Source organism: Hippoglossus stenolepis, chromosome 17, assembly GCF_022539355.2.
Source record: "Hippoglossus stenolepis isolate QCI-W04-F060 chromosome 17, HSTE1.2, whole genome shotgun sequence".
NCBI lineage: Eukaryota > Metazoa > Chordata > Actinopteri > Pleuronectiformes > Pleuronectidae > Hippoglossus > Hippoglossus stenolepis.
The window spans coordinates 20,379,820-20,407,209 of NC_061499.1; the positions used below are offsets into that span (position 1 = coordinate 20,379,820).

At 42.0% G+C, this 27,390-nt stretch overlaps 1 protein-coding gene across 1 annotated transcript in view; it reads left to right on the top strand.

The window, feature by feature from the left end:
• The window catches only part of LOC118125146 (retinoic acid receptor beta), a 77,200-nt gene that overhangs the window by 25,837 nt on the left and 23,973 nt on the right, over positions 1 to 27,390 (top strand). Inside the window, exon 3 of the mRNA XM_047344244.1 lies at positions 13,388 to 13,529. Within this exon, the coding sequence (XP_047200200.1) occupies positions 13,388 to 13,529 (142 nt within the window). The remainder of the gene's footprint in view (positions 1 to 13,387; positions 13,530 to 27,390) is intronic.

Sequence of the window (27,390 nt, forward strand, 5' to 3'; positions counted from 1 at the left end):
AAGAAGTGCAAGCGCTAATAGAGAGAGAAAAATCAGACAGCGAGGGTCAACACTGCAGAAGTATGACATGAAATAGATATGATTGTTATGCCACCGCATCCCTGTGCTGTCCCTGCAGTGCAATTTGCTGCTCAACTGCTGAAACTGCTTCGTGTCTTTTTTCTGTCATTAGTAGATGGCTAGTTGAAAGACTTGAATTTTGTGTATGTTATATATGCGGCAGTGGCTGAGGGGTAGACCTGTTGTCCTCCAAACCAGGAGGTCGGCAGTTCGGTCCCATCTGCATGCCGAAGTGTCCTTGGGTGAATGGCAAACTGTACTGTAAAGTGCTTTGAGTGGTCATCAAGACTAGAAAAGCACTTTATAAATACTTACCATTTACAAACCATTTATTTATGTATCACCTGGAGTGTGACTGTGTGTGTGGGCAGAGCTCAGGTTGTTAATGTGTGAAGTAGGTAGGACTATGAAGGGGAGGTTGTGGCTTAGGAGGTCGACCCCTGGCTCCTCCAATCCTCAGGCTGAGTCGTCCTTGGGCAAGACACTAAGTCCCTGTGTGTGAATGATGTGTGATAAAAAGTGCTGCATATAAAAGTGGTGTATGAATGCGTAAATGGGTGAATGAGATTTGTATTGCAAAGTGCTTTGAGTGGTCAGTGAGACTAGGAAAGTGCTATATAAATGCAGTCCATGTACAGTTTACCGTACTTTCCCGGGCGACTGGTAAGCCTTTATACTCTCGTTCAAATTGTCAGTTGTTGGACAATCGCTGGTTTTCCGTTTAGAAGGAGTAAAGTGCTGCACCAATAGCCTTCCACTGGCGACAGGGTGTTTTAGAAATACCTTTGAACTCACCTGAGCTAATGGAGACTGGTCTAGGTCTAACTTTTCTTAAGTTTGGTTAGTGTTTACTTTGAGTTGGTGCGGCTGCAACCTGTCGAAGCAGATTCCCCCACACTCCCTGAGTCTGGCTATGTTCTCTATTCAATTTGTGTTAATATTAACAATAGATTTTTTTTCCCTGCAACCAATTGGTTGAGGATTAGCCACAATTTTAGTTAATCAAGATCTTCTTTGGTTGACAACAGATATAGAAGGAACAGTCTTCAGTGTACTCCCATGTGGTGCAGTGGAGGGTGACTTGCTGCTCAAGGAATAAATCCGTTCTGCTATTTGTCAGAGGAATTAGCAGTTACCTGCTCAAACAGGTATCCTAAATATGAATGATGGTCCTTTGGTGCTTCGGGTTGATGTGCAAGTTTGTCATTAGAGAGACGCCTTTGATTATTTATTTCAAACACATTAGGTTCCTTGTTGATTTGGCAAAAATGTGAAACAGATGGATACTATGTTTTATCAATAATGGGGAAGTACAGTCATAGCATTGATCAGGATTTATTGTATTGTTTTAATTATCGTTGTTTTAACGGCTACCTTAACACCAAATGCTTTTCCAAACCGAATCTAAAGGTAAATGAGATGTGAAAACCATATGACCATCAACAACATGTGGTTGCGACGTGGTTGAGATAGAAAATGAGCTCCGTTAACGTGTATTCAGAGTTAAACCATAGCAGTGTATACGAGGAGCATCAGTCAGCCTGATGCAGCATAGTGCTGTCTGACTCACTCCCACTCTGACCTGAATTTCACTGGTGTACTAACACGACCTCATCCTTTCCTCTTTAACATGCTTTCTATATGTGTTGTGTCAGCCCTTCTCCTTACATGTTTAGAATCGTTTTTATTATTTGATTGATTTTAAGCGACACCATTACTCTTAGCCCTCAGGTTGGAGCTTGTCATACAGCTTAAACTGTAACACACGCCTGTTAAATACTCCAGCCCCAGCTCCACCCAGCTTTTATCTTAAAGGTTCAGTGTGTAAGATTTAGGTGAAAGGGATCTATTGGCAGAAATTGAATATAAAATAATCCTGGTGATGTTTTCACTAGTGTGTTTCATCTAAAATGTAAGAATTGTTGTTTTCTTTACCCTAGAATGGACCCTTGTTATTTAAATACTTTATATTTACATCAGGAGCAGGTCCTCTCTATGGAGGCAGCCATGTTTTTTACAGTCGTCCAAACTGGACAAACTAAAAACCTGTTGAGTTTTTATGACAACTGAAGGCTACCACAGGCTCTCTTTCATGTTTGGAAGGGGAGGGTGAGGTGAGGGGCATTCAGCTGCAACATGCAACTTCACCACTAGAAGTCACTAAATCCTACACACTGAAACTTTAACTGTAGGAAGTGCACAATTGGTTGGCTAAATGATTCGGTGTTGTTACCCTTTCTATTCGGCACTATTTCATATTTTATTCATGTACAATTCAAGTTAACTGGTGCAACTAAGATGTTACACAGCTCCCTGCCCCTAGGTGGGGCTGTGGCCCGGCCTGCCCTCTCTCCTGTGTTGCGCAGATGATTTAAACTAGCATGAAAGTGGAACACTCATGTGCAAGGAAAGAATGCTGCTATTGGTAGCACTGCAAGGGTTAGCACGCCTGGATTTTGCATGGTCTGAAAAGATTAGATTAGATTAGATTCAACTTTATTGTCATTGCACAGAGTACAAGTACTGAGACAACGAAATGCAGTTTAGCATCTAACCAGAAGTGCAAAAAAAGCAGTAAAAGTGCAGAGTATGTGCATATGTAAAGTGGAATATGTAAATAAATAAGATATGTACAGTAAGAAATTAAGCATTTTCTGACTTTTATACAAGTCAATATTCTAAATTAACAATTCTGTTTGATCAATATTGAAATTAGGTCAGTACCCATTAAGTTCACATACAATTTTCACATTTTTTAAACACCTGGATTTCAATTGGCTATCATAACCTGGCTGATATAAAATCAATGACTGATCAGGTCATGTGAAAATTACTCACAGGTGAGTTTGTATTGTTTCACTATTATGCAATATTTTCTTCTTTTGTTCAGTTACCTTGGTCATTTTATCAAAAAATATTCGAGATATGCAGAATTGTTCATTTGTATTTATTTCAGAACAAATTTTGAATAATGTACTTGAGATTCAAAGGTGCCCTGAGTTTGATCAGGATGACTGTAGTGAGTACTTCCATTGTTGTAGAATGAACATGGAGTATTTGCTACATATGGTTTTGCAACGGACTGCAGCCCCTTTGTGGACGAGTTTGTAAATTCAGCAGAGCAGGGGTCTTATAGTGCTGAATAAGTAACATGGAAGCTTCTGCCATCTTGTTCTCTCCAGCTCTCTGTTTTCAAAGCTGAGCCCTGTCAAGATAGTTTGCAGTCTGGTAGTGACCATCTGGAAATGTCCGTAAGCTGAAATGAAATGAACTGGCACTGGTCACAATATCACTGTGCCCAGAACTTTAATGTTGCACTAATCAATATTTTTTTTATTTGAACAAATGTCTCCATGCTGTGATATGAAAAGGGTTTCTCACAGTGATGAACCCATGAAAATATTACAAAGTCATTTAGACAGCTTTCAGCTCACTGGTAGTTTTCTGGCGTGCAGCTTTGTTGCTGTGGTTCAGCTACACCACTCTCATGTGCATCGTCTCCAGCAACAGCACTGATCAAATCCAGGCACACTACCTGCTCAGGACCAAACAGCTAGTTAGCAACGAAAGAATAAAGCTCCGTGAAAAATTACTTTATGTCTAATTCTAATTTGTGCCTAATTACAACTCAAAGCTCTAAGTTTGTTGAGTATGAATTTTGACCTTAATAACTCAAAAAGAGAAGGTTTAAATCACCTCAGTGGATGTGGAGAAACCCGAACTGGAAAAAATATTGTGATGATACACACACTTGAATGTAGCTCAAACTGGCGTGGGGCTGAGTAACTAACCTTCCAGCATTTCCAGACGTTAGACCCAACCGCATCCTAAACAGCTGAATAAGTTGAAACCGTAGAAAAAGATCCACATCTAGTGACACACAATAAAGCGACACAGTAGTGTTTCCAGTGTTTGCCTTGCTGTGCTGGATGGGACAGGTCAGCAACAGGTCTGCCTGTGTGGGGTGTGTGTTAATGTGCAAGTGAGCAGGACGGAGGCCTCCCACCGGAGAGCGAGAGAGAGAGAGAGAGCTCAGACATGGCTTCTGAGTGCTGCGGGGGCCCCTGGCAGGTCTGGGGCCGAAAGATGAGCGCTGAATGGCGAGCGGCAACCTGAAGAATAGGGCCACAGTGGGGCGTCTGGGGAGGACTGGGTGATCTGAAACCTCCTCATTCTCTCCTCTGTTATCTTTTCATGCCTCTCGTTTGGTCTCCAGTTTTGTGTCTCTGCAGCTATTCAGAGCTGCTTGGGTGAGTCACACAGCTCCTCTGTTCGGGCCTCTTACCAGCTATTTTCTTCCTCCTCCTCTCTATGACCTCTTTTTTTTGCCCTCTCCTTTCTACTTCCCCTTATCTTACCTTTCAGTCTCTACTGTATCTCCCGGTCCATCTGTGCACTTCAGATGTTCAGATGGACAGATAAGCACTGATTGAGTATCGGGGGCTGGTGGAGAGAGAAGGAGAAACATTAGAGAAGAGCGGGGGTCTGAGAGAGCTGCGTCTTGTTTTCCATGTTGTAACTGTTTGTGCCTTATCAGTTGAGGTTTCACATTTGCCACGGTAACAATGTGACTCTTTGTGCAGTCCGGCTCCTTTCTTGTCCTGTTGTTCTGCTGTTTCAGTTGATACAGCAGGCTGAAGCACAACACCGCTGCTGTCCCCATTTTGTGTTTTCCAAAATGTCCATTTTAAGCTTCGACAAAACCCACTTGGCACAATTGATGTGTTCACTTGGAGAAATGTGTGTACATGGAATACAGTTTAAAACTATTTGCATTTGGTTGAGAAAGCCTCTAATCCGAACATTAGTTCAAACCCTTATTTTGACATGAAAAAACTGAAAACTGGAGTGGAATAATGGACTTATGATTTCTCACATGATTGCAGTCGGTGTAATGTTCCTGATTCATTTCCTAAAATGGAACGAGAATTTTAAGAAACCTGCTCTTTTTCTTGTCCTCCTTTTCCAACTTGTATTTTTGCCCATAGTCGTTCTGACAACTCTGTTCGCTCCCTGAACTCTAATGTCTTTCCAGTAAACTGCTGGTGTAAGTAATAGCCTGGACTGGATGAACTGGATAATTATCACTCTCCACCCTCTCCACCCCCCTACCTTCCTACTTTCCACTCTACCTCTTCTCCTCATTTTTCTGGAACCCCTCGGGGTCTCCAGTGTCCTCTCCACTTTCCACGGCAGTGATAAGATGTCGACACGATTAAGGGTGAAAGCTAATCCGCCGCGCTGCCTCTCTCCCCGCGGCTCTACCCAGTCCTCGGGCAACACAAAACGCTGCAGCTGAGTCCAAAGAGCTGCAGCCAGTGGATGGCAGGAGCGGTGAGAGAGAGAGAGAGAGAGAGAGAGAGAGAGAGAGAGAGAGAGAGAGAGAGAGAGAGAGAGAGAGAGAGAGAGAGAGAGGAAGAGGGAGAGAGAGAGAGAGAAAGAGAAAGAGGAGGAGGCCAGGTGGACAAGGGGTTGACTTGTAGCTTAATAATTGATAGGCGCAACTTTCGTTTTTTAATCTGTAAATGAGAAGGCCTAAGATGGTGGGGCCGTCACTCTGACACCCTATCCCTGGCCCATTAAGATAACAAGATGTTGGATAATGATCTTGGTTAAGGTGCAGTTTATCAGTCCGGGGGAAGTGGCCTTATCTCCCAGGTGGCTGAGCTTGTGTCCCCTGATGCACTGACATTACATCTCAATATGGCCGTATCTACAGAAGAGCGAAAAGAGAGTTCTGTAATCAAGACGGCTGTAGGTGTCAACATACACAAAAATTACCTTTCCACAAAGAATTGATAGGGTCCTGTGTAAAAAAACTAATTAAATGATATCTGTTTGATCATCATTTACTTTGTGAAATATCATCGTTCATAATTATTTATTATCTCCAAAATGTATGAGAGAGGCTGGGGATAAAAACACAAACAAATAAGTATTTTGTCAGCATAATTTTAAGTGGAAATTAATGTATATTTGTGACCTATTCAACCACTTCCTGGATGTCATCCATATATATATCTGCAGACAGATACTGTATGGGGGCAAACTGAGTTAAGCAGCTCTGCCCTCCTCTGCATCCTTGTGTACGAGGTGTGATTCATTCTCAACTTGTCCCTGCAGCTGAAACCTCTGATCCTATAATTTATTGAGCCCAGCAGCAGCGCTTCCGCCACTTTACACTTCCTAGGTAAACACCTTTGTACAACACTCAGCTCAAGGGTGTCCTTTGGTCGCACATTTATAAACTTCAAATGAGTTCACCCTGCAGGGCACGTGCTGGAAAATGTCAGCAGTCTCCAGTATCAAGACAACACTGGTGTCCTGTGGTGACAGAAAGGAATCAAAGAGATGCGTAGGACAGAGGAGACACAAAAAATACTGATGAGAACAAGAAAGAGGGCAGAAAAGGAGAAAAAAAAGCAAGGCTCAAAGAGCAGATGTGATGATTTTGTGAGTTGCAGTGTCATCTCAGACACTGATGGTGTTTCCCTGGAGGTTTGAAGAGATTAATTGTTCCGAGTTGCAGCTTCTGTTCACTTTTGCTGCTCAGAGACCACTGGAGATACACATTGTTACACATACAGCTCATGTTTGAACAACACTGTGACTGGAACTGTTGGAACAACCATCAAAAAGACAGACTTATAGCTTATTGCACCATTGAGTTGATGGTCAGATCAGACCTCTGGCTTTTTGAGGCAATTCATCTGTCACAAAAAAACACATGCCCGAACCTTGGGAGGGTCCACAGCAAGACTTCATCAAGCTATCACCACCTCTTATATCAAATGTGGCCAGTAAAATAAAAAAGATAAATTTAAGCTTTGTTCCCATAATCCTTTATTCAGTAAATACATTGCTAAGGGTTAATGTTTCCTTAATTTATTCTATTACAAAATCTAGGAACCTGCTTCACAAAGCTTTGCGATTAAGACAAGCAAGACCTTCTGAACAATATTCACCTATCAGACTGGACGGAGAGAAGCTGCCAAAGGCACTGCACCGCAAATATAACGTGTGTGCGCTCCAGTAGCTGATCTGACACCAAATCCATAATTATTAATCCATGAGCCATGATACATAGAGAATAACCAGCACATGGTCTGATTAGTCATGTAACTGGCATTAATGACAGCAAACAGTCAAACACAGCTGACCACAGCAGAGCTGCACAAATACAACAGATTTAAACTAGTGATTCATTATATTTTGTCTTGACTAATTTATGTTAACTCCATGACTTTATTAGATTATATCTTACTTCAGAAAAAGGCCTGTTGAATGCAATCACATCCACTGTGTAGTGCTACAGTCCCCCTCTGTGGCAGCTGTGGTGCTGCAGAGTTAATGCTACCTGAGTCAAGCATGTTGGTCTTTATCCTCAAAGCCTTTTCTATTGTAAGGCTAAAAATAAAAATATATACTAAGTTAAAATAATACACCCTAAGCTAAGAAACAAAAAAAGTTCTAATTAAATAATGCTCTGATCTAACATTTTACTGCTGCGGTTACATAATGCATACATGATACAAGGACTATCAGCACAGTGCAACACAAGGGCAACAGTGGTTCTTTATCTCCACCCTATCGACATGAATCATCAGCTGAAGTGCTGGTGCGGATTTCTTGCTTAGAAACTGTTATCTTTAGTTGCTGTCTTTTACCACAACATATCATGTATGAAGCCACTGAAATAATTTTCAGTTCCCCTTTTGCAAATTTCTCATTTTAAACAATAAGTCTTGATAGTTCGTCAGCGTTTTGAACTAACTGGCCGGCATTTGCTATTTGTATGTCCTGAAGCTATAAAACTTGACAGGCAACACTTACTGTGGGGTAATGGTCAAACAAGCAATTGGATAAGATATTTTGTAACATTTTTTTCAAGTGTCACACTACAAAACAATGTTTATTTAACTGACTAACTGACCAACTGTACTTGTAAAAGACATGGACATGGCAGCACATGCACACACAGCAACCTTTCACTGAGTAAAAGCACTAAATGTTGTGACGGAGGAAATAGAAGTGCAGAGCTTGTGTTGGAATCCGAGCTCGGCTAAATGCTTACCCCACTTCACTTGCTGCCCCATCTATGCTGTTGGCTAATGTGTGCTCACAAGACAATAAGTTGAATTTTACAGCTTAGACGGACTACCAAGCATGAAATTAAGAACAGCTTGGATTAAATTTCCTTGAAACATCACTCCATAGGGACACTGTGGACATGCACACAATTGAGTCGCACAGATGACAAGGTTTCATGACTGTCCGGTAAGATTTGTAGACTGTTTCTAGTGCATGAATATTGTGTTCACATTCAAACAATAATATTCTCTTGTTGAGTTTATGGCCGTGATGTGCTGGCCATACTATTAATTGAGGATGTTCACTACTGTTATACAATTCTACAATTCCACGAGCATGTCAGGTTTGCACCAAGAAGAGAAAATACACCGAACCTTGTCTACACAAAAACCAAAGTGCATGCAAAGCATTCTATCACCCCCTTCCTAGCCTAGCCATTTAGATCACATATGTCATGCTAATCCCAGTAAAGAGACCACCACTGAAAATGTGCAGACCAATCTGTAAACATTCATGTCCAGAGGTGTCCATCTCCATCCTGAATCAGTGCTTCAAAAGCAATAAAAGAGCATGCTACCGAGAGGATCGCATAAATCTGGAGGAATACACAGAGACTGTGACAGCTCACATCAGTACTATTGACGTATTGACGTCACAGACACTAAAACCACCACCTCAAGGGTAAACTAGAAGCTGTTGCTGACAGCAGAGGTTTGGAGGTTGTTTAAGATCTGAGAAGCTTCATTCAGATGCAGGAAAGAGGCAGACCACAAAGCAGCAGGAACTAACCTGTGACATGGCATCAGAGAAGCAAAGCTCAGTTATGCACAGAGAATCAACAGAGACTGTGACTATGCCATCAAACCTGGTCAATGTCCATGCAGACATTTTAACATCTTGAATACCCAAGCAGTCATTCCCACATGCTTCCAGTCAACCAACATCATCCTGGTTTTTCCTGTGTGCTGTCTGAAGGATTAGCGCCACTGAGGACTCACACATATTATCATCAAGTGGTACAAGAGGCAAGTCCTCCAGCCTCCAGATGCCACTTGACCCCTGCAATTTGCTTTCCGCTCCCCTGAAGATGCTTCTTCACCCCAACAAGCTCTGTTTATCCTGGAAAACACATCTGTCAGGATGATATTTACAGGCTAGCTCAGCGTGGACTACCTCAATGGTAGGCCGCAGGAATCAACACCTGGACAAGTCCAAATTTAGCCATAAGGTTACAAGCACAAGTACTAAAGGGTTTTATGGAGAAAATAAAGCTACAATTGATGAAACGTAAACCTCACCAACTGTTAAGCATGAGGATGGAAACATTATTCTTTTGGCTCATGTGAAAACCATTGGCACAGGAAACATTTCACAGCTACATGGAATATATATCAACAAATGGTGGATGCAAATGTCTTGCAGTACACATGATCGAAAGCAAACCTCAAAATCCTATGCAAACTATTTCTAGAAGATTACGTTTTTGGAACATTTTTCGAAGTCTTTGAACATGAATACAAATATCTCAGACCTTGAAGTGATTTGCAAGGAAGAGTGGGTGAAAATGGGTGAAAATCCAGAATAAACAAGGTCAGCTGCCACATAAAGTTGTGATATCTGCCTCAGGGAGGGGGTAAGTAGTAGTAAGTAGTGGGGTGACCATTAAAAAGTAATAGTGCATAAACGTTTAAAGACATTTTCGAATGCTTGCTACAGGGCTTGTATTTATTTCTTTGACGTGAAACAACTGTGTTGTAGCAGGTCTGCTCAGCTTCTTACACACTGCCCCATTATGCTATCTCTTTATTAATTATTTGATTTTTGATGACATAACTTGTTTCAGATTTTACTGTAACAAAGTGGCAGCGGTGGGATAACTGTCTGAGAGGAGCTGAAGTAGCTGTTTGCCACAGGAATAAAATGTGGTCAGACCAAAAAAGGGGCATTGCAATGTTAATCTATATATGATTCTGGAAACGTAAATAGTGATTACCCTACTACCCTACTGCTACCCTTCTATAGCTGGTGAGCAAAGTAGTAATATGCTAGCTAACTGTAATATGGTAGAAAATGTGTCAACATGCTGGATTTCTATATGCCAGTAAGGAAATGAACCAGCTGGGAAGGTAACTGGAAAATAAGTTCCACAGTCTGTTCTAGAGACATTTTTTATTTGTAGCATCTTGTCTTGTCGACCACTTTGTCGCTGAAGATGTTTATACACCATCACAATTGGATGCAATGTTATTACAATAGTGTCCTCTAGGGTTGCACTGTGAAGAAAGCTAGCCTGCTATTATCTAGTGTCTTTAAGGTTCATCTAAAAGTTAATTTAAGTTACTTTCTATACCAAAGATTGGTGCGATTTACTCTTTGTCAGCACCGGCAAATATGGATGTCCAGGGTTTTATTTCTGAACTTAGATGAAATTATTTTGTTGCCACTTGGGTGCATTGTGTAAAAAAGCTGGAACAACATTTACACACGCGCTTGTAAAGTTCATATCAATTATTGTGAGTCCAGTAATTACTCTGCTTTAACTCTGCCCCAACATGAATGGCCTTTGTCAACAAGTTATACAACTGATGTTGAAGTGAAGAAACTGAAGTTTTACTTGCATCAGTGCAACAATGTGACTGGCTTGATTTGCTTTCTTTCTTCAGTATTGCAGACTCTTATGTTACGGTGGTGTAACACATGGTTTGTTTCTCTCGAATAATGTCTCTGATCTAGTTGCCAGGAATCTATAACTCTCTATTATCAGAAAATTGTGTTTCCTTCTCCCCATCAGTATGTATGTTTAATCTACTATATATGGAGAGGAAGAGGAGGATCGCATCCCTTTAACTGTCAACAAACCATCCCCATAGTAGAGCTAAAACTCAAACGCATCTTGGGAAACAGTCTGCAGCAAGTGCGTGACACGCAAAGGACAACTATGAAAGCCCGAGCACATACAGCACTTATCACACACACATAGAGATTTCCAAGGCTAAGTGACCTGCATGCTCTCAGCTTTGAATGGCATAAGTACTGGAGTAGCCTTGGGTTCTGCACCCAACCTGAACACAGTTATATGGCAGCTAATGGTGATGCAGGCCGCTTCCATGGTCATCCATCAGACCTCACAGGTAATGTCTACCAACTCACTTGGCTTACATCAGCCAGGATAAAGGCCTCTATTAAGAAAATGAATAATGCCAACTGAGGGGAGGTGACCTCGCGCTGGTCACGTGTCATCAAGGCTGAGGCACGATTGGCTGCTTTTAGTTAGTATCCGGTGCTACCAAAGGGGCAGCGCAGCATTTGACGGATGATCGAGGCCGAGGCGAGATGGGCTACAGAGTCAGTCGTTTCACTCCTGTGATCTAATCTGTTACCCATCGTGCATCCTGCTTCACTGATGAAAAGGCAAGGTCCCATCCGTCACAGGCAGCTATGGTAAATGGAATTTTAACCCCCACCTCCCCCACCCGGTGCAAAAGGGTCTGGATGATGGACGATCATTGCAAAAGAGCCCAGAGCTATGGAAAATTAATATCAAGGTGGGGGGGATCTGTGAAGACTCCAGCTTCCTATGGATGCTCCTCTGCTTTCTGTCACTCAGCGACAGAGGCAGATGAGCTCTGCCTCTGTTTCTGAGCACCAAGATATTCAAGGAGGAATCCACACTGTTGTCATTATCACTCTCTTTCAAGCAGGCAGCCCAGAGCCCTTGGAATGTCACACCACATGGCGAAATGTGGTTTTAGATGAAGAGGGCTTTAATGGTTAAGAAGGGGTCATTTCTGGCATCACACAAGCAGAACAGGTACAGACAGGAAGCTGAAGATGTGTGCCTGAGGTATAGACCTTGTGTTTTAAATGGACGCCATCAAAGGCAGAGTGCGAAATACCCAGTAGCAATGCTGGTGTTATGCTGAGGTACAGTCCTGGCTGTGTGTGATACGTCTCATCTGTCGTGTGTGGCCGTTGAACTGCGTGCGTGCAAAATATTGGACTTTTTTTCAATGTGTTTAAATTCATGTCTCATAAAGCGAATCAAACAAACACAAAGTAAAGTTCAGTACTGTTCAGGTCCTAATAACTTCTGATTCGTGTTGTTTATGTTAAAGTGTAAAGTGAGCACAGTGATGACAATTATAAGTGACACATAATTTTGCTGTTGAGGCTTCAATCAAGGGGTTTCAGAAGCTGGAACTGTTGAGAAACTCTTTGGTCAGGGTTTTATTGCAAGAACCTGAATAGTAGAGTTAATTATACATCCATACTATGACTGAGGCCCCTGATTAAAACATTTTGCCCAAAAATTCATTTTTGAACACACATTCAAATGGCTTTTTTGGGGATGAGACTTGGTTTTAAGAATGCCTATTGATCGTTACTTCACACTCATCATCTCACAGGTTAAACTACAACCACGGCCAGTCTCATGGAAATGAATAAGTCAATGTAAGTACCTTTATTGTCATGGAGATCCAACATCTCTCTCTGTGCATCATATACCAAAACGTAACCAGACAAGGGACAGATAACTTTAAAAGTTCTGTTCAAAAGACATTTGATCTTCTATTTGAAGTTCATTACCCTCTGTCGAAATTTGGTTGTCATTCCGAGAATATTTTGCTTTAATTGTCGTTCTTAGAATTTAAACTTCATCTCCTGAGTTCTATGTGAGTTCAATGCCTCATGAATAATCCCTTCTCTAAATGCAGAGCTCTTCCATTGTTTTCACACTTCTTAGTTACTTATATCTTTTTAGCACTAAATATTGAATTAGCCCAATAACGATACTGTTGTACCAGTGAATCACGATGAAAGCATTCTTTTGAAAGAAATTGTGCTTTGGTCTTCCACAGAAGCTCAATGTCACCTTGTCTGGTTCAGATGTGGTGCTGCAAACTCAGCTGCACCAAAGTCCTCAGTTATTCTTCCATACGGCGCAGCAGCCTCGCTGTTTGAAAGCCTGAGCTTCTTCACTCTCTGTTCCCACTCTATGTCTGAGCTTAAATCCAGTATTTGAAGCTCTACACAGCTCCCAGCAGGGACGCCCTGCCTCGCTTCTCTCTCAGCCTTAATGGCAATTCTCATCAGACTGACGTTTCACTGGTGCTGACTCGTTGATGAAGAAAATAGGTGGCTGCAGAAGATTAGGAGCAAAAAATTGAGGTTAACGTCGTGAGAGAGTTCTTTTCATGAACACCTCCTGTTTTCTGTCTTGTGTCTGTCTCCTCAGGGGTTTTTCCGCCGCAGCATCCAGAAGAACATGGTGTACACATGTCACCGGGAGAAGAACTGCATTATCAACAAGGTGACGAGGAACCGCTGTCAGTACTGCCGCCTGCAGAAGTGCTTTGCCGTGGGAATGTCCAAAGAGTGTGAGTCTCCCACCCACTTTACTCGATGTACTGATATGGGCTCAATTTAAACTTTGTCATGGGTTGAAATGGTAAATGGACGGCTTTCGTGTTGCCCTTTACTCACCGACTCATTCATACAGCACTGATTCTCTATCGCACATTCACACACTCTGAGCCATCAGGGGCCAATAGAAGGAGACGGGCGTCGAACCGCCAACCTAACAATTAGTGAACGACTCGCTCTTCCTCCTAAGCCACAGTTGCCCCCCAAAATGTTGGTGTTCCTTACTTTCTGCTGTTTCAGAGGATTGACATTTTTTAAGATTCAAGTTAGCAACAACAACCTCAGATGAATGTGTCTGCCAAATATTATTGTCTGAGAAATTGATGAAAACTTTGAAAAATGCAATATCTTTCAATGTTAAGGAAAGTGATGAAAATACTGACTGTTCGGTAAAAACATCTGCACTTTTAACCTTGGTCCTGCAGGCACAAAAAACAAGCTAATTAACAAACAGAATTTCAGAGATAAAAAAACAAGTTTATTAATTTTGAGTCATGACCAGTCTGATGTCCTCACATTTTAATCTTTTCTAAGTAAATCCAGAGTGGTTCTACCTGGATATATTAAATGTCCTGTACAGACACACAAGAGTTGTAATCAGTGTGATAACAGTGAAGATCAAGTCATCTGTGCTAGTGCTGCTGCAAAAAGGTTTTGTTATTATAGTGCAGACCCATACCTCATCCAATCTTACGTATGTTGCCTGTGTATATGTTAGCCATTATTTCCACCAAGGAAGAAGAACTGCTTTGTTCTTAAAACTTCCGTCATACATCCACCCATTGTGATGAGGAGAATAAAAACAAGTGAGCAGGCAAACAAAGAACCGACACCCTGAGTCTGAAAGTGAAACACTGTGCGTTTAGTAAAACCCAGGCTCTCGCTGCTGTCGAGTCCCCCATTTCTCCCTTCACTCCATTGTCAGAGTTTGCATTTCACAGGTTATTGGCATTCTTTGATTGCATCAGCATTTATAGCTCAGGTCCAGTTCATGCTCCATTAGCTCCATGCTCCTCTCTCTTATGCTGTTTCACACCTCAGCAGAGGAGTCATGGAAAAGATGATGTCTTGATATCCTTGGGCTAAACCCCCCCACAGGGCCACAGATGAAAAAAGGGACCATTCCCTATCCTCTTCATGGATGGAGGCGATACATTGGCATCATTAGCCTCCTGCTCTAAATGCCTACTCCACAAGGTCCAAACTGACTGTAGGCCTATGCTGTGCTCATCTTTTCGAATGTATGAGTTTACGATTTTGTCTCACATCTTTTGGCAAATATGGCTGATATTTAAGCTATGGTGTTGTATTAAAGGCATAGTGTTGGGTTTTGAGATCACCTGAGGAGTTGGTCAAGTTAAATGTCAAAAATGCTTAGCGACTGAAGGGTTATTTGACAATGAATTGTCTTAATAAAGTACTATTGTATTGTTATAGATTATACTATTGTAACTCTCTGCATATTAAAATCTTTAATTTGGGAAGTGCCAGTTTACTTCTCAGAATATTATCTGTGCCTCTGTCCAAAAATGTACAAATAAACATTTTACACAACTTACATTCTTTAAGCCAACACGAGACACCCTGAAAAAGATAATCATATGCATACAACATAAACCTGCCGCATAATCACAGTAAACTACTTTGTACATGGAGATTAAAAGTCTGAGGTTTATCAAGAAGGATAGAAAAGGGTCCCATATTTTATATGGCATTTACACTTCCTTTTGAGGAATGGCACAGTTTCAAACACAGCATAACATCCCAAGCTCAGTGGGAATGAGAGAGAGGGGCAGCATCTTTCCATTTGAATAGTAGTGCTCATGGAGCCGGTGTGGAGGTGAAGGCAATAACCTTGTTTGGCTTTGGGCAGAATCAATTCCTCTGGAGGGAGGAGGATTCCAAATGCAGCAGTCAGACGGATAGGCTCCATGGGACACTGTAAGATTTCAGAAATGTCACAGTTCAAGTAATCCTGAAGCCAAATGCAGACACATGTGGAAGCAAGATAGGTGGAGTGAATGTGCTTTATAACAGAAACAGGCTTACAAGCAGTTTCAGCCAGACAGGAAATCCAAACGCTGAAAATCCAAGAGGCAAAACCATTGGAACATGAGCAACAAACAGAAGCGGGAGGGAACACCAGGGGAACAGATCAGACAAACCAACAAGGAGCATAGGGAACACAGAGACTTGAGCTGCTTTCAGACATAGACTGAGCTCCAGATAATCTCTGGACATTCTCATTCTCATCACTAATGTCTGAGTGAGAGGCTCAGGGCTTTCTGTCATACAGTGTATCTATGTGCAGCACCTTTCTACATGAGAAGGAGCAAGGAGGAGCAAGGTTCAGTATAAGGACACTTTAGCATGTGGAATGAGGAAGAAAGGGTTTGAACAGCCAACCTTCTGGTTGGAGGACGACCGCTCTACCCCCTGAGCCACAAAATATTGCAGAGTCACACAGGGCGCAGATCAAGACAAGAATACCAAAATTCCAGTTATGCACATTTACCAATTTGAAGTGGGTTATGTGGCAGGTATGCTTTTAAACACACACAGGAAATTTGACCTCTGCATTTCACCATCCATGAGCAGTGAAAACATGGAGTGTATTCATCCAATGGAGCACCTCAGGAGGTTAAGTGCCTTGCTCAAGAGTACTCCTAAGGCTGCTTCTCTCTTTAGGACCCAGCTCCCTCGTGAATAGAAGAATGTACCTTGCTAAGGACAGATCCAAAATGTAATCTAAAGAATTAGACTCTAGCTCCTGTTGTTGCAGCTCTACCAACTGACATGGGGGAGCAGCTTATGACTGAGATAGAAGGAAATGGAACTGACCTTTGATCCTTTTGGGGGAAGGGTTTAATGACAGAAATGTGTCTGTATGTTATGAGGGACATTTTAAGAAGTTGCACAAAATGTCTGACTTATAAACATTATAAAAATCTGTCCTCTGTGCACATAATTTATTTGTCATCTGGGAGAAAGATGCAAAACATTTCTTAATGTAAAGGTTTTCAAAACATTCTAAGCCCTTATTATTTAAACTAGACTGACTCGTGAGGATTTATCAAATGATTGTTTGAAATTGGGCTACAAATTTCAAACAATATCTTTCTCTGATACTGTGTCCAAATTCCAATGACTTATAATTGTTTCTATTAATAACTTTGCATATGTCTGAGGCATGAGTAAGCACTGCACACAGAATTGCAGGTAATTAGACTAGGCTGCATGTACAGTAGCCTCCATAGGCCTCTAAATTATTGGGTGAGTGTTTATCTGGAAGAGTTCACTTTTATTGGATCAGAAAGACCATGGTCTTTGAGAAAAGCTTTAAAAGGTGTAACAGAGGAGGGGGCAGGGGAGGAACCGTCTAGAATTGCATCAAAAAGACATATAGAACAATATCAGAGTTTGGTCACACATATTTGGCTGGGTAACCTTCATACTACAAAGTTTGGGATAGTTTGAGTGGTATATTCTACGTAAGTGAGTAGCTGTAGCTTTAGCCTCAGCTGCCCTGATAAGCTAACTCCCAAACGCTGCAATTCAACACTATACAAGTGGATCTCCTGCAGATAGGACACCACTGCTTGAACTATTTAAGGTGAGCCAAAACTTTTGAGTGGATGATTTAGCCCCTGAGATTCCAGCTGATATAACAGAACATACCAGCCACAGGTCTAAAGTAGTAAAAGGGCAGCAAAGCCTCATTGTATTGGTGCATTTACATTTACTTATTTGGCAGACATTATTATCTAAAGCAACCCACAACTAGAGAACAACACTTAAGCGTCAGTATAGTAGAAGACAAGGATGTAAGTGTCAAGTGTCTTGGTCCACTGAAAGTCACAGTAAGTGCTAGTTTGGCATGTTGTGATATCAAAGGTGCCAGGAGGGATGAGTCTTCAAGAAGTTCTTAAACAAAGAGAGGGACACTCATGCTCTGACACCTTTTGGCACCGTGTTCCACTTTCCAAAAACCTCAAATGAGTTTGGACTGTGGTTGCCTAAATAGAACAAAGAACAAATAAAGCCAAGAAATCATTGTATTTAAATGCCAGGCAGAAACCCTACTAGATACACTGATCAGCCATGACAATATCTGTTTAGTGTAAATGGTTTCTAACAGTCAATCAATTAGCGAAGAATACAGTACATACATTCAGTTCTGGCTTATCGTTTCTAAAGGTGTTGTGTAGTTATCCCATGATGAAAGTAGGGTGTCGACAGTCCAGTCTGAGCCCTGAGTCAGCAGATAATGTGGAAACATCTGCTTTTGGACTCGTGCAATCATGTGCCTCTGCTGAAAACTGAAGTGCCACTGAAGTGGAAGACACTGGTGGACATTCTGTGCGTGTGTGCCTGTGTGTGTGTGTGTGTGTGTGCTGCACTAGCAGGAACGTGATAGAGTGCATCCTTACATGACTTGTGTTCTTTGTGTTATATCAGCGATCATGAGTCTCATGATGTCATGAGATACTGTTTTGATTCATTATTTATCTGTTGAATCTGCAGAGGACCTTTTGACACATGCACTGTTTATTGTGATGGAACAGAAGTTTAACAGAAAGGAGTTCTAGATAGAAACATATTCTGGATGTACTGATGTGTTTCTTTCGACCCTGAAGATACTGATCATTGGTGCAGTTTTGCCAAAGGATATGGACACCACTCTTTGTTGGGACAAGCCCTAGAGCATCTGAACTCATTGAAATTTTGAGGCTGATAGACAAGGCAAAGGGACAGATGGAAGTGCTGCAAGTCCCGCAGCAGGTGCACCAGACAATTTCACGGTTTGAGCAGGGACAACAGTGTGAGTGACCCAGATGGACCCACAAGCAGGCACACAGGTGCAGTGGAGGGACTGTAACCATCAAAATTATGACCATGAAGGCGTATAGCTGGGCAGGTACAGGAACAGGCAATGGGAAACCAGTAAGGAGGGGGATTTTGGGGCATAAAGAAGTTGTTTTTCACGGTGTCTTCAAACTCTAGGAAGCAGAAAAGCGAAAAAAGTAACCCCTTAGATTTTCACGAGTGGGTCATACAAATTCATTGCAGCAGCATTTTGCTACTTACCAAGGTTTCTGTTCGGTCAGACGTCTGTAAAGCAGGTCACTTCTTCAGTGTTTGTATCCACTAGTCAGCTGCTTGAGGTTTTGTAGTGACTGTGGGCATCACCTGGTGCCACCAGCAAGTCACTTTATCCAGGACTTTGGTTCATGCTCAAACCTGATGACATGTTCATCAGCTTGCATCAGCTAGCTGCTAGTGGATGGTTCTGTGCCTGATGCACATTAATGAGACTAAGGCTACATTTCGTTTGACTCTGCCATAGAGACGCGTGGCATCCACACTGAACCGCTGAAACAGAGAGGTCTGAAAACGCTGTGGGCCCTGTTCTCGTTTGTTGTAGTCTGGACGGGCACAAACTGAGATGTTTGGAAACTATGATGTAGACACTCACAACTTCTTGCTGACTGGGTCTTTTCGGTCACAACGTAACTGTCACTGATTCTCAAGGCTCCTATCACATGGCCTCTTTTAGCCTCTGCTACCAGTGCAGAACGTAACATGTATAATCAATTACAAGCTCTGCTGACCCTGTCTTTGCTCACAGCTGTGGTGCGGTTGAATCTGCATTTTAAACCTATACACCTTACATATGCAGGAGATAAGCTCTCAATCTTGTTTGCAGCCTAGCTCTTTCTGCAGCTAACAAGCAGATGCTACCTGTGTACACCGGCATGCGTATACGCCCAGTGTATGTAAGCAGTCATGTGATATGCGTATTCACGTGTGTTTGTATGGACAGGGATTAAAACTGATATGCAGTTAAAGCGCTCATGTGGACAGAGTACGTAACCTTATATTTATTTATTTATTTATAGTTTACTTTTTGGTCTGGGTTTAATGCCCAATCGGCATATTAGGTGTGTCAGTGTGGAAAAAACACCTTTAAACCAGCAGTGAGACCATCATGAGATTATAATTTCTCCAACACCCCTCCCCCCTCCTCTTCCAAGGTCATAATTTCACAATGTAGTTTTCCCATCTGACAACCCCTTCTCCTTTCTCTTCCCCCTGTCCCGTTACAGCCGTTTGCTTAGACTCGGAGCTCTGGCGGCAGCAAAGACTTATCATCGTTCCTCGACAGCCACCTGGTTGGTGTTAGGGAGCTGCCATATTAAGTGCTGTGGCAAGTGGCCCGGGCTGGACCACGTGGGCTCCAGATAGATGGTGTTTGTTTACCGCTGCATCTGTTTGCTTGTAGAGACAACATGCAGAGCTTGGCAGCACGCAGATGGCTGGCTGGTGGCTTCTCAACAACGGCCATCATCCATGCTTGCTGCCCCCGAACCACACAACATCCAGCTAAAGCAGCAGAGCAGAGGGAAAGAAAATGCCAGGCTTCACCAGGGGGCTAGAAGCAGCTGTGGAAAAAAAAACAATAGAGCAGACAAAAGACAGAGGGTGGGACATTGCTCTTTAACTAAGGGAAGAGGGAGATGAGTGTCTTGGAGTGAGACAGTAGGCCTCGCTGTGAGGAGTGTATTACATACCAGCGTGTCTTATTCCCACTCACTTCATCCCTGGGCACTTCAGGACCACTCGACTTTTACAGCGCTCCCTCAAAGCCTGACAGAGTGGCTGGATGGTGTTTTCCTCACAGCCTCTGTTTGGAGGCAAGCACACCTTAAAGCTCAAAACCCATTTTTCACATTTTATTTTTGGATTGAAATCAGTTCAGTTTGTTCAGCAGTGCCCAAATGTGTCCATGTCAAAGGCCACCAAAGTCTCAGGGTTCATCTGTAAATACTGTATCTGTTCTTGGATTGGAAGCCTTTGCTGCAAGCAAGAAATTACATGACACTATTAGAGAATATTACATTGTGTTTTGTCAAACATAATCATTTAGGATCACTGGGATCTTCAAATTCATGTCACTGATGAACCAGGCGTTCAATGTTTTCTGCAATAGATTGTAACACAAACCAGTTCTCAATGGTCATGTAGATTACAACACACACACTTAAATTTCCAGTTATAAAACTCTGTCTCAGTGCAGTAGTTATGAATAAAGTAATTAGAAGCTGCTGTGGAGGATTGTATTTCATCTACTTAAATCTACCCGGAACAACACGCCCACACTAATGCGGCCTCTTGTGTTTTTTACGCAGTCTGAATGTCCATTTATCTCCCATGAAGTTTTAAGATTTTACATAAAACGGCTCTCAGAGATCCAGATAGATCCACAGAGGCCAGTAAAGATAAAAGTGGAGATAATTTCCATCAGGAGTAGTGATCACAGGCCCTAATTTATGATGACAACCCCTTTAATGTGCTTATTAAAAAGCCATATATTTTAATGGCTTCTTTTCTGATGCATCATTTTCATGCATCTTCTCACAGTGATTTGCTCGGAGTGCAATTGTAATGGATGGCCTTGGGTCAGTGTTTGTGTTTGGTCGGGGTGGGGTGGGGTGGGGTGGGGGGGCTGCACTTGCCCCGGCGCTGTCTCCCTAAATAACATCTCCAGCCTTTGTGAGAACCACAACCCCCTCTCCAGACACAGATTGTCACTGCACTGTGACAAATGATACACACACACATTTGAACAGATTGTGGACCATCCCCCGTTCTATACCATTACTCTGGACCATCCCCCCTGCCACGCAGCAAAGTGTTTTTGTATCATGTGTGCATGTGTTCACAGAGCGCCTGGTTTCGCCCTCACACCCCCACGACTGTTTGCCTCTCTTTGAAAAGGCACCTACCACTGACAGACTCTGACAGAAACAACCAGGCCTTTTCTTTTTTTCTTTCTAAACATCACAAGCATATAAAAAGGCTGCATTATTGCTGCGAGATCGTGGCTGCATGAATTATTCTCCATCACACACCTGGGATAGATGTTTTTTGTGAGGTTGGATGAGTAAAGCTGCTCAAAAAGAACTTGTTCCAACCATGTTCTGATTGTTGTTTCTGAACAGCCACACTGGGAGGCCGGATGTTAAGGTGTTATGAGGACAAACAATATTGTTTACATTGGGGGAAAACTACATATTGTCAGACAATGTCCACTGAAAGACATTCATACTGTTGCACTGATATTTCAAATGTAAAGAGAGACAAACTGGTGTATAACAGTATTTTAAAGAGAGCTAGAGAGTTCAAGCCCACCTGACTTTCTCATGTCCGCCGAGCAATTATGTGAATGTGAGAAAGTTGCTTAGAGAACATTACAGACAGGGTTGGATGGATTTTATTGTTTTACCTCTACATGACCTCTGTACACACCAACTGCCACACGTGACTAATACATATTCATTTACTTTTGAGTTATTGATTTTAATTAATATTTCACATTGTTCAAACAATCTCACATGTTACTGTACATGTTAGATCTATATTTGACACGTGATTCTATAGACATACGTGGCTTTCGACGTTTCACATGTAGCTAATTAATTCAATTACATGATACGTGTAGATTTGATTGTTCAGTCAAGTGCAAAGGACCATGTGGTTTCACAATTAACATCACAACTGATGAACACACTGGGACTTTGGGTTTATGATCTAGTTTATGTACATTTACATAAATTCCACATGCATACGTGTAATTTTCTCATGTGCCCATTTTGTTAAAACTTCAATATCCCCTCATTGTCACTTTCTCATTTTTTGTTTTGAATCACAACACTGGCCCACACCTGATTTCTAATAAAATGACTCGTGACTCAGAACATGACCTGTGACCTGTTCAGCTTTTCCCTGTGGAGCCAGGACTCACCGTCCTCTCTAAGTCACGTCCCTTCCGCTGTCCTCACACTGACTCTGTAAACCCTTAATGACAGGGTTAGCATCACTTTCTCTCATTACTGGTTTCATTGACATGTCGGAGGATTAACATTGTCAGGTATGAAGCAGAAAATACAATCGAAATTTGTAACCATCTTAAAACTGATCCAGTCTGTGGCCAGGAACTCTATTTAATTTGATTCTGTTACAATTAGTCAGTGTTAGTGTTCTCCCGGATCACATTTGAGTCTGTGAAGTAATTAACATTGTCATTGTCAAAGCTTGCTTTACTAACTGTATAATCGCAGTTGATGTAGTGGAAATTCTCTTAAATACATACAGTACATAGGCTACTTCAATGATACGGACATATAGGTCAAAGATATAGGTCAAAATGTATGGAGTGATTAATGTCAGCACATTAACTGCTGCCTCTCATCGGAGTAGTCAGAACCAATCAGAAGGCTGACCATAGCATTCAGTCCAACCCGTATTGACGATGCACTGAGACACTCAGTCAGTGTGGAGCCACATGAGCCTGTGAGATGTGGGTGAAATGTGTCAAAATGAAACAGACGTGCACAACATCCCATGTCCCTGAGCGCGACTGATTCGTTTCTGGGACTATATATGGAGCAATACAAAAGAAACTGCAGTTTGAAAGTAGACTACCACCATGTGTCAGTTTACATACAGTACATCAGGTCAAACAGATTAAGGGTATCAACCACTGCTGATAAAACAGATGAGATGTTTACGTTGGACTCTAACCCATGTGTTGGGTTAATGCCTGATTATGGAGATAAGCACATTGGTCTATATGTTTACATCTGATGGTGGTTGGAAAGGCTGTGCTTGGGTGTAAGCATTGTAAGCAGTGCACTACAGTTGCAGCTTATCAAGTTAAAGACATACCAACATTTGAGAAGTATTTATCTGAGCCAGAGTCACATGGCAAGACTGATATAGTTCAGAGAAAGGTGCAAGATGTGTAGCTTAGTGCAGAAACTCATAATCAGTTAGCCAATAGGTCCACCCATTCCATCTTTTAGCTATGCGGCTTAATTTACGAGGGTCACAGGGGGAGCTGGAGCCAATCCCAGCCGACATTGTTTGAGAGGAGTGGTACACCCTCGACAGGCCGCCAGTCCATCACAGGGCTGACATACATTCACTCTCACATTCAGAATCGGGGTTTATTGCCGAGTAGGTTTACACATACAAAGAATTTGTGAATAAAAATATAAAAAATAGGAAACAAACTTAAATATAAAAACACTAGAGAAGGCATTGTGCAATATGATATAAACTCAAGGATTGTGCGATTTGGATGTTAAGATAAGATATTTACAATTTGAAGTATGTACAGTTAGTCCAGTATTGGCCACGGGAAGTTGAAGTTTGCACAGTCACAGGCGGGGATCAGTCTGGTGATAGGATCCCGGGCCTTATAAATGAGGCCAGCAGCAGTCACACCTACAGCCAATTTAAAGTCCCCAGTCTGCATGTCTTTAGGGAGGAGTCCCCACATAGAACCCACACAAACACAGGGATAACAAATGATACACAGAAAGACTCACCAGGATTCAAACCTTTTTGCAGTTAGGCAACAGTACTAGCCTTGAAAATCATAATCCCCTTATTTTCAAAGTGTTCCACAGACTAGTGATGTGATGGTCAGAAACTCTAAGCCCGTCTCCACCGCCAACAGCAGTATAGGAAAAGTACTGAAAACCTTAGCTCGAGTGAAAATAGCCTACAATTACAATTACAATATCATAGCAAATTACCAAAATTGCCATTTGAGAAACAAAAGTAAAATTATTCTGTTGCATCACATCAATCTAGTTGGTTTTTACAGTTTGTTGTCTACATTTGTTCTTCATATAATCTATTTTTGTTAATATTCCTTTAATATAAGTTACAATGTTTCTGTCAGACTGCCAACCTGTGAAAGTGTCATAAGCTGCTTTCAGACATGCACTGAATCTCCTGACATTGTCTGGAGGGGCTGTTTGTGAGAAAATGTCCGAGTGAGCCCATGTTAGAGAACAGCAGGAGATCCACCGCAGGATCACAGAGAGTGAGTGTGAAGGTTGATGACGTTTCTAATACTAGAAAAAATGGGGGAAACAAAAAGAATACAAATATCTCAGGATGAAAAAGCGGAACCATACATGTAGAAGACACTGATGCAGATGTCAAGAGAGTTCTTGGTGATAAGGGCCGACACCAGTGTTGTCAACAGAAACACATGATCTTAGCAGCAGAATTAATATGTGACGTCCTGTCGCTTCCTGCTGCACCACCCCTCACCTGAAAGCGTCTGACTGAAGAATTTCCTGCTGCGTTGTTCGGAGAAAGTCCAGAGTTTGTATGAATGGTTCTGTTTTGTGCAGTTAAACAAGTCAGAACCTAGACCTGGACTGTATTTTCTGCCGCTTTTTCTCTCATCATCCCCATCTCACTGCAGCCCTGAAACCCTGACTACACCATCCTTCTCCTCACATTCAAGGTTCTACAAAGTCACATCAACCTTCTGTATTCTGTACCAAGAATGGACCCCATGCAGAGCCACTCTCCCAATTGAACCATCTCTGTGAAATTTCAGCTCTGTGGCCTTCAGGCTCCCAAGCAACTTACACCAAACTATAGCTTTTGTCCCTCTTCATTGTACTTCACATGTTGTTATGTTCAGTGCCACAAACATTCCTGTCTGTGTGTGTTCCCTACGCCCTTTATATGTCACAGTTAGTGTGCGAACGCTCTTGTCACCGGGTCCCAGTGCAACCTGTGGTTCACACCTCTGATACACAACATTTCTGGAGTTCTGAGTATATGAATGTGGTTGTGAGAGCTGAAGAGAGGGGAGGTTTCATAAGCTTCTCCATGTTCTCTGTTGTTTAAGTAGGCCACTGTTTGCAAAATCCCTCATATATATATTTATTTTTCTCTATTTGTAGATCTGCTTTAAAGGTTTCCAACCTTGGCTTTAATGTGGTAATATAGAGGGGTTTTTTTACAAACTAGGGCAGAGGATGTGACTGTTGTTTTGTCAGCCACAGAAGGTCCCTTGGGTGTCTCAGCGCTGACAACGGGGCCCAGCACTCTCTCTCCAGCTCCTCTCCTTATTATTTGAAAGGATGATCAGAGACCTGTGATGTATGGATGGATCACGCTGTGCGTTAAGTAATAAACCTGCTTGGTTTGTTTAAGTCAGACTTCAAAGATCTGCACCTAATGAAGCAAAGGACCCTGTGGACCCCAGTCTCTCAGGGTGCAGTTTACACACAGCAGCCTGGGCTTTGTTGTAGCTCCTGCCTGTTTCGTACTGGGGGACTCACTCCCTGAGGTTCGTGCACCTGTTTCTTTGGGATTATGTAAGCACATCACTACACAGTGTATTGTTCAATGCAAGGATGTATGTTCCACTGTGGTAAGAGGCCATGTCAGGTGACATTTTACAGTCCAGCTTCTATAATCCATATGAGAGAAGACATGCTTACATGTCCTAAACATTTACACCCTCTGATGAAGAGATGCAAGCAACTTTAGATGGAGCCTCGACAGTGGTAGCAGTGGGAGGGGGGGTGCACTTTGGCATGCGGATAGGAAAGACTGGGATCAAACTGCCGACCTTCTGGTTGGAGGATGACCGCTCAGCAAGAGATGCCTTTTTTCTTTCTTTTTTTCAAAGGTCGAACCTCAATGGCGAGATAAGGCATGTTACAGCTTGAACTCGCGCTAATAGTTTATTTTGTGTTAGTGTCCAATATACATACTCTTTTAGCTCTATCTTTAGCTGCTAATGCTTCACAAAGTTGACCACATGATACTGAGGTAGGGTGCAGTAGTTTCACAGCTTTTTCTCTGAAAGCTGCTGCAGCTAAAGACAACACGACACAAATCAGCAGACTTTGCAAACTGGACTGGAAGCTGCAGATTAAGCTGACATTTCTCTGTAGGTTCATCACTACCCTTTTACATTGTCACGTTGTTTTCACATTGACATCAAATACATTGTTATTGTAAATTATCAGTTAAAGCTGCCTGACGGTTATGAGCACTGGCAAATTAAAAAAAAAAAACCTGACCCACCATTTCGGTATTTGGAAGCCAAAAATATTTTTGTTTTCATTTACATGTTACGGTGTGCAATTTTATTTAAAACCAACAAGTGTGCATCAATAAAAGTTACGTTTGTAGAAGGCAGTGCAGAGACAAGAATTCATCCTAAGGTTCTTCAGTATTGAAAGTTTTGCGTCAATAGTCATGGGAGTACATTGGTATCTCTTAGCTAACAAATAATCAATTATCGGAATAAAATGCATTCGATGATGTTTGTCTCTATAAAGCCGTTTACAGACATGAACCCCAGGTGAGGGGTAGTTCATCAGGCAGAGTCAGGACAAAACCTATACATTTGGGTGGAGAGATCACAGATATTTGTTTACAGCACATTGCCCTTATCACCAAAAGCTGTCTTGTCATCTTCTTCAGTGTCTTGGTGTGTTGCACCACTTTTTCATCCGGAGATATTTGTATTATTTTTGTTTGTTTTTTTGCGCCTGCTGCGTGTTGTAAAGCATCATCACTTGCTCGCTGCGGAGGATCTTCTGCGGTTTTCTCCCATCGGCTCACTCAGACATTTTCTGGAGATTTGACTTGGGAGCTGGCCTGAGAAACACAACATGTCGTTTCTCAGCCGCTCAGAAATGAAGCATATAATATACAGTACTTCAGCAAATGTACTTAATAGCTTTGCACGCCTAATTATCGTAGTTTGATATTTCCCCGATTAAATGAATGTGAGTAATTAACATTCACATTCACAACAATCAAATTGAAGAGAGTCATCCATGTCTATCTACACCTCGGGCTCCCCTCAGATGAGCCACCTAAAAAAAGCACACAGACCATTAGTAAGAGGAAACTAATAGAAATGGGAAATTAATTGAAAATGCCCTGACAAATCGCACAGCCCATTTGTGAAGCACTTGA